The 8,083-nt window shown below is 49.9% G+C and overlaps 1 protein-coding gene across 1 annotated transcript; it reads left to right on the plus strand.

Moving 5' to 3' along the window:
- The first annotated feature begins 446 nt into the window (after nt 1–446).
- Nucleotides 447–6,224, plus strand: LOC142767724 (uncharacterized). The gene is made up of 3 exons (XM_075869937.1): nt 447–511; nt 2,260–4,150; nt 5,921–6,224. The coding sequence occupies exons 2-3, from the start codon at nt 2,265–2,267 to the stop codon at nt 6,222–6,224; spliced, it is 2,190 nt and encodes a 729-aa protein (XP_075726052.1). The 5' UTR covers nt 447–511; nt 2,260–2,264.
- Nucleotides 6,225–8,083: the final 1,859 nt, after the last annotated feature.

Below are 8,083 nucleotides of genomic sequence, written 5' to 3' on the forward strand. Positions count from 1 at the left end.
GCGTGACCTCCTGTATTCTAAGCTCACTGCCTTCATTGTCATTAAAAATCATGACTGCTGATTTTTCCTTACTGAATCTGAAATCTAACCTATCTCCCTCATTACCGCAGATGTCCACCAATCTTTGCAAATCTTCCTTGTTGTCGGCCATTAGCACTATATCATCTGCGTACATCAATGCTGGTAGTGCCTGTTCAATGAGTTTTCCTTGTTTGACGAAAGAGAGGTTGAAGCCCAGCCCACTTCCCTCTAATTTGGCCTGCAATCCTTGTAGGTACATCATGAATAATAAGGGTGGTTTTAGGGAGCTTTCATGTGCGCGCGTCTCCGTGTGGTTTCGTAGCGCAGCGCTCCAAGCGGCTGGCAGAGGCAGGCGGCTTTCGCGGTGCCTTATCGACGCCTGCGCTCAGCACAAAACGCATCATAGTAGAAGGAGAAGAAGAAATCGCAGCAGTCTGGAATTCGAATCGACGACGACCACAATCAACGCGAAGCAGCGCTCCAATTTTCGGTAAGCGGCAGCCGCATATCTATTCCCGGTAGAGTCAAAATGCGATAATAAAGGCGCTATATAGTGAGAATGTGTTCAGCAGGATTACATATATACTTGCGTGATGCTACGCGATCTAACGGTGCCTGTGTCTGACCCCTGGGATTTCCCTAACTCTAGCGATGGCATTTCATGCACTGGTTGTACGGATAGCCACTTTCTATTGCATACTGCATTTATTAGGCGATAATGAATAACCTGCGTCAATGACCTGCCTGACTAAACTACTGGGCCGCGTCCAAGCGAGCGAGGTTTTCCGCAACGATGATGGCTTCCCGAATAATTTTCTTCGTGCAACCCAAGAAACGCTTGGCGCACTTCCACAGTGCCGAGGTGCTATTGATCAAGTCACCCTTTTGTGAAACGTGGGTGCATAATTTTATTGTTGCGCACCACAGTACAAGAACCATGCTGCACACGTAGCATCCGTGACGGCGTTGCGTGTGTAAGATCGCTGCGTTTCGTAGAGTGCGCAAAGAAGTTTTACACATGCACTATGCGAAACGCAGCGTTCTTACGTAAGCAACGCCGTTACCGACGCTACGTATGCAGTGCAGGAGTGGGTAACCAACGCCTCCTCAAGAAATTATGCCTGGAACGTGGGCCGCGAACGAGCTGCCTTACCCTCTGATTTTACCCCCCCCCCTCATTCGGTACGGAAATGCTCGTTCCCTGCGAATGCTCTCGCAGTTGCCTCCAAGCAGCTGTTATGTCACGTGACAGAGCGTTACGGTTATGTCACGTGACTGAGCGGTCTCACGCGGCGGCCGGTCGCAACATAATGCATGGCCTCCGAGATTGCGTGCAGGCAGGAGGCTCCCAATTGAAAAGAGAGCGACGTTCTAGGCATAGTTTTTCTAGGAGGCGTTGGTTCAGGGTGCAAGACGCTGTGGCCTCTCGCCCTTACAATTTCTAAGCAATCACATGATGACGTTGGGGAACGAGGTTCTGCAAACCTGCGATGAACCAACGCTTCGTAGCCGCTGTGCCAACGCGTTCGAGACTGCGCAAGTGGCTGTGTAAGAGCCGCGCGGTGTGCAAACGCGGTGCGGACTCCCCGTGGTGCTTCGCATCACCTCATGGTCCCCTTTAGCAGGAAATGGTGTAATTTTAGGGGCGAAGCTTCTAAAGTCGCGGGCCTGTCTCAGCTCGTCGTGGTTCACGACCGCCTAATTGAATGACTAACTCAGCAGGTGCGGACAGACAGACAGATCGACGAACGACGGATAGAGATATGCATGGACGGATGGGCGCTTCGCCCCACTCATCATCATTCACTCCGTGGATATGCTGTGATATTTTTTGTTGACGCGTATCGTCGGTGTGAAGTTTTGGGCTCCTGCTTTCCTTTATATTTTGTTCATTGGTGTTGTCAGAACCTCTAGCGTTTTGTCCACCTTCTTTAATTGCTTCTTGATTATCAATCCCTCCAGATGCCCGTGCTCTTGGCGCTGGATCTGGGTCTCTTTCTTGCAGCATTACGCTTTCATCTTCGTTAGATTTCGTTGCCTGTACATTTCGCTCAGTATACCTAACTGCGCCGGCCTGTCCTCCTCCTACATAGCCTCATTTATTTAGGAGGTGGGGAGAGGGGGAGCATTGTTTATCTTAGCTTGCTCAGCACGTTGCAAAGCGACACCCCGTGTTCGAATGTATTAGTATCATAAGGCCTCACTCTTCTGAATTCCTGACCTTAATTGCCCTTCCAGGTCTAATGGCGTGCGGTGATAACAAAACGGTGCTCTCGACGAAGGCTAGTCTGAAAGACTCGTCTAAAGAGTCCGGCGTTTGCTTGACGGACCTGAACGAAATCACTGGCTTCTTTTCGGGTGGAACGATCGACTACGCCTCTCCTTGCTCCGCGACCGAGCAGCGGGCGTGCCACATCGTTCGGCAGCTGTCGCTGTGGAACGAGGTGCTTTCGCAGGCCAAGATGGAACTGAGGCAGAGCCCGCGGACGCGTACCGGTATGACGTTGATGAGCGTGGACAACCCTTACATCGTGGACCACTCGCTGTACATGCTGCACCAGGCAGCTAGCCTGCTCCACCACCTCATCAAGACGCATCGCTGCGTGACGCACTTCGACATCGCCATGGGAAGGCTCAACCTGTACGAGCAGCTTCTGTGCGACGCCCTCTGCGACAACGGGTCCGTGGAAACGCTGAAGCTGCAAGACACCTACAAGCAGAAGCATGGTCCTCATCGGAACTTCTGCGCGGTCATCCCGACTTTGCAGAACTTGAGACACTTCGAATGCGACAGCGACGCGGAGTGCCGACCACTGTTTTTGGAAACACTGACGGCGCTTCTGAAGACCAGGTCTCTAGAGTCGATCCGCGTTCCCGACTTGCGTATGACGCGCGAGCAGGCCGAGGCTTTCTTGACTGCACTCGCGACGTGTCCGTCCCTAAGCGAACTTTCGTTCAACTTTGGAATCGTCGCCCTCGCATCGCAAGAATGCTGCGCCGCATTCGCCGTATACCTGAAAAGTCACACTGCTTTGACGAATGTGACCTTCGCTGGACGGGACGACGTGTACAGCGACGGCATGCAGGTGGTACTGCGAGGAGTCTCGGAAAACAAAACCATCGCCAGGATAGAGTTCAGGACAGCGCTGATGCAGCAGGATGAGTACGTCGAAGCCGTGGGCGATGTTCTCCTGAGAAACGCGACGCTGCGCAGCGTTCACGTCATTCCTTGCCCTCCTCATTATGACATGGGCGCCCTCTACTTGCACACCTGGTTGACGGCTCTGGTCGGGAACGAGACGCTCCAGGAAATCACGCTGCCCTTCTACATTTGGTCGTCGCCTCAGTGGGCTCAGTTCTTCCAAGCGCTTTCGAGGAAACGCCATCTACGCAAGGTGCTCGTGGTCGGAGAAACGGAGGACGCCGTCTACTTGCGGGAAGTCTGCGACGCCCTTCGAGAGAGTGGCGCCGAAGACAAGGTCGTCTTCGGACCTTTCTTGGGTGCCTCATGCTACCAGTACGCTTTCCACCTTGTCAAGAGCAAGTGTTTCCGCGACGTGCTCGTCTCGGATGCCCACGGCGTCGCCAAAGCCCCGTCGCTTCGAAAGCTTCTGCACCAGCTTTGCTCGCTGAACCACGTGACATCGTTGACGGTGCACGTCGACCCCACCACTTGCAAGCGGAGCGTGACGTCCGCGCTTTCCGACTACGTCGGTACCACGACCGCGCTCAAGAAGTTGCGGCTGATATCCCTGTCTTTCGAGCACCCGAACAACGAGTCCGACCTGACTTGGACGGAGGTCTTTGAGTCCTTCTCAAGAAACAGGAGCCTGTCGGAGCTGTGCGTGAGGGTGACCTCCTTTGTCAAGGTCGACTCGGAGCTCTTGGCCGACGTTGTGAAATGCAGCGAGAATATACGAAGCTTCGGAGTTTCCGTCCGATGTTGGTGGCACGGTACGGAGTTTTTGAGTCGCTTGTCTCAAGGCATATACAACAACTACAGTCTGCTTAGCGTCCAGCTTCCAGACTACATGAACAGGGACTCGTTCGCTGTCTGGGACACGACTCGAAGAAACTTCGGTTTGGTGGCCAGCGCTTCGCAGTTTCTCGCTGGAGCGGAGTGCGACAGGTAAGTCCAAGACGACGGAGGACCGTGGATACAGCACTACTTAATCGCGGAACCCCCAGGTCGAAGTGATTAACGTGTGTGCCACAGGTTTATTCCTATTATTGGTGTTCGTTTTGTTGTTTAAACGACGAAAAGCGGGACGCTCTGCTCCCATATTTGAGGCAGAATTTTTTCCTGCACCGTGGGCGTTTGTGCCGATTCAACACGAAATTGGGAACCAATATGATCGCAGCCTAGATAAAAACTTGGCCTTTTCTTCCCAAACAGGTGGAAAGATTCATGCTTCAATTACTTTTTGTAAAATGAAGCGTTCGTGAAAATGAAGTAATTACTTGTAAAATGAAGCAATTACTTTCTTTGTAAAATGAACCCTAACCTTAACTTAACACTGCTGATGTACAATGGGGGCCGTTGGCTGTTTCCTGTACATACTTACAGATAGCCTTGCAAAAAATTTTCATTTGCAACTTGTATATGATGAGAGACGCGTTATTTATTTTCGGTAGACTATATATACTATAGAAGTATTTTAGCTTTGTCTCTGCAACAACCCAACAACTAATTTCTAAATTTTAACAGAATGTTTAGTAAGATAACCGTAGGTGTGTGCAGGGTTCTCCTCCTGGTGGAGTGGGTCTCTACCCCGCGGTTATTTCTATGTGACCTCCGAGATCCGCACCGGCGGGGCGACGGAGCACAAGTCAACCTCATGGATTTTTTTTTGAAGGGCTTACTGTCTTGTTAGACACCGCCAAATTAACAAGGGGCAATCAATTGGAAGAAATGTAGTGTAGCAGTAAAAAATGCATTCGAATGTTTCGGTAGGCGATTCCACCGACGGAAAAGCACGATTTGTGGTCCACTTTAGTTCATGTCTTTTAATGTCATTATTGATACTTTGCAGTAGAATACAACTATTAATGACCCGTGTGGTTTTCCTGGCCCAATTATTTCGGCAAAGTTAACTATGTAGAATTTGGTAATGTTATCCGGGCAATATTCAATTGGTAACGGTAAACCAAGAAGTCCAGTATAGGGCACGGGACGCCGACGTGTGACTGCGACTGCCAGGCATCAAGGGCAGTGGCAGTGGCGTATCGCAAGGGGAGGTGGGTGGTCGACGTTGTTTTAACACCTCCCAACCCCTTTGGGAAATTTTCAATTTTGCATATCTATATGCGCACGCACACATACAGCAACACGAACAAACATGCATGGAGTACAGTTGACACCCCTTCACCCACTTCCCTCGAAAATTTCTAACCGGATTGGGTGTTGCCATCAACTTATTTTTTTTTTGGGGGGGGGGGGGGGTGTCAATCATCTCTCAGGATTGTGCCGACAGTTGTATGTGGGCGTGTATATACAGAAATGCAGAAATGAAAATATTCAAATAATAAAAAGACCCCCCCTCCCCACTTCCACCTGGCTACGCCAGTACAGACATTCCAAGCCAGGGATCAGGGTCGTACCTAGCCAAGGCCACCATCCTCGAAAGCATAAGCCCAACATATCAATTTTCCGCTTCTGGTTTACGACTGTTCAACACATGGCTGTCCGTGCCACATTTGTACACATCTTTATCGTCATTCCGCAACGTTTTGCTCAATAGGAAAATACTCGCCTTCCCTCCGCGTACGTGGCTCGCGTAACGATTCTCATTGTACATGGTATCTGCTGAATTTTCTTCACGCATCCTTCTCTCTGAAAATTGTTAAACGATCACTGTCAGACTTTAGGCTTTCCTGACGCGTCTCGCCTCGTCGGCAGGATCATCGCGTCGTCCCTGGAGCGGGTGTACCGGCACCGTGCCCTGCTGCAGGAACTGGCCGAAGTCGAGGACGTCAGCGTGGATGAACTCGCGGCTAAACTCCGACCGCAAGTCAGGGCGCTCGAGGGCATGCACGACTTCATGCGCATCGCGGGAGTCGTCAACGTCCGGGTCACGTGCCACGACCGGGACGACGGACGCGCACAACTGGACGACCTCAATGAGCACTGCTGGATCGCCATCAGGCGCTACCTCACGCTGGACGACGTCGTGGACGAGAGCGCTGAACGAAACGAGGACTGAAGATCCCGCCGCTTGCCACAGTTCTGGCTTGAATCGACGCTATCCGCTGGTGGGTATAGACTGTCGAGGAAATAAAGAAGGCGGCAGTGATTTGTCCCCGCGTCAATTTATTGCTGGATCAACTTGTCGGCTAGTTGCTTAAACACATTTTGAGGAAACAGTGCGAAAGACCAGGACAATCAAGGTATATACACAACCACACGAAGCGCCGACTGGCAGCTGAAGTTAATTGCGGCGAAGAACGTGGATAAATGCATATATCCACAAATCAGCCCTCGTCAATATAATCAATAACTCGTAAAAGAAGGAAAATATACAAATGGACACCGTTGCGAGACGGTTTGGGCACGTGACGACAATGGCTAACATGATTCAGCAGTAGATAGGAACCCGATTTTCTTGTCTCACAATAACAACGGGAGTGCTTGCACATTTCAACTTTTGAAGGAACCGACAACTTGCCAGAACTTAGGTGCGAGTAGATCCTAGTAGAAATGAAAAGGCCATGAAATGTAGTCACAGATTCCAGCATTTGTTTCGCATTGTGAGTACGGATGGACAGACAGACAGACAGACAGACAGACAGACAGACAGACAGACAGACAGACAGACAGACAGACAGACAGATAGATAGATAGATAGATAGATAGATAGATAGATAGATAGATAGATAGATAGATAGATAGATAGATAGATAGATAGATAGATAGATATAAACGCGTATACATTTGGTTTGCTAAGAAATGCCTCAGATTTAATAACATATGGTATGCCTGACGCGTAAAGAATGAAACACTTTCGCACACTCACGTGTGACGCCTACAATGACAAGGTATGCAGGTATGCGTCACAGCTAGGCGATTCATAACCTGCATCACAACAACACAGTGGAACGTATGTACACTGAAAACTGTATAAGACATTTTGCGCAGATCAAACAAGACCATGTCGTTTCTTTTTTTTTTACAGTTGATTTTATTGCAGATCACAAACGCTGGAATATGCAATTCCGTGAATAAAACTGTAATCCAGTCCTGCTCGTTTCCGCACGGATACGCCTACGAACGCTAAGCATATAAACTTCGCTTTCCGTAAAAGTGACGTCTGTGCTGCATCGTCAGTAAACGATACGCGTAAGATGCTAAAACGGGGACATGTTAACAGCAAGTGCCTCCGTAGCTGGTGCGCGTCATACCATATATCAAAGCTTTGACTGACAGTCAAATATGTCATACGTATAAAAAAGAACAAAAAAACAGTTCCTTTCGCGCGAGCTTTATTTCGCGATCGTCCCAGAGATAAGAGAATGCAACAGCTATGGCAGCTGAACGAAATGGTGTTTGGCGAAGCTAGAAAACAACATTGGCTGTTGTAATCTTGGAGGTGCACTAAAGGGATGCAGTATGCACAACATCACAAGGCTTGCCTGAATTAACAGTAAACCTTTCATGCATGGGCTGAATGACTTCCGTGTTAGCGTGAAGACTCGTCCCATCCTTTGCAGGTGCGACTGTTGGTTGGAACTGTCTTTTTTTTGTTGGTGTGGATAATTTAAGGTTGTACACAGTGCCTAAACGAAGACTGTGACTACAGCGCCACTTCTTTTCGTAAAGGGAGTTCTATAGTTCCAGCACATCCGTTACCTTGACGTGCTCATGTAAGTGCATCCAGCAGTCGTATAGTTAGTACGGTGCAAATGCGGACCCTCGCCCTGCTGAACGTCGTCGCATTTCATACGCTCCTTGCCAACGCCGGCCCGTCTCGTGTTCGTGCACGTCGGCGACTCGCAGAAACCGCTGGGCGCTGCGTACTTTCGCGGCCGCATCTGCACCACCACCAGCACTCGACCTGCGTCGAAC

This window comes from Rhipicephalus microplus, chromosome 7, assembly GCF_043290135.1.
Source record: "Rhipicephalus microplus isolate Deutch F79 chromosome 7, USDA_Rmic, whole genome shotgun sequence".
Taxonomy (NCBI): domain Eukaryota; kingdom Metazoa; phylum Arthropoda; class Arachnida; order Ixodida; family Ixodidae; genus Rhipicephalus; species Rhipicephalus microplus.

Excerpts from the sequence above, each read along its gene's own strand:
- LOC142767724 (XM_075869937.1), top strand. The coding sequence starts at position 2,265 with ATGGCGTGCGGTGATAACAAAACGGTGCTCTCGACGAAGGCTAGTCTG. Across the intron at positions 4,151-5,920 it reads GCTGGAGCGGAGTGCGACAG|GATCATCGCGTCGTCCCTGG; the intron begins GTAAGTCCAAGA and ends CCTCGTCGGCAG.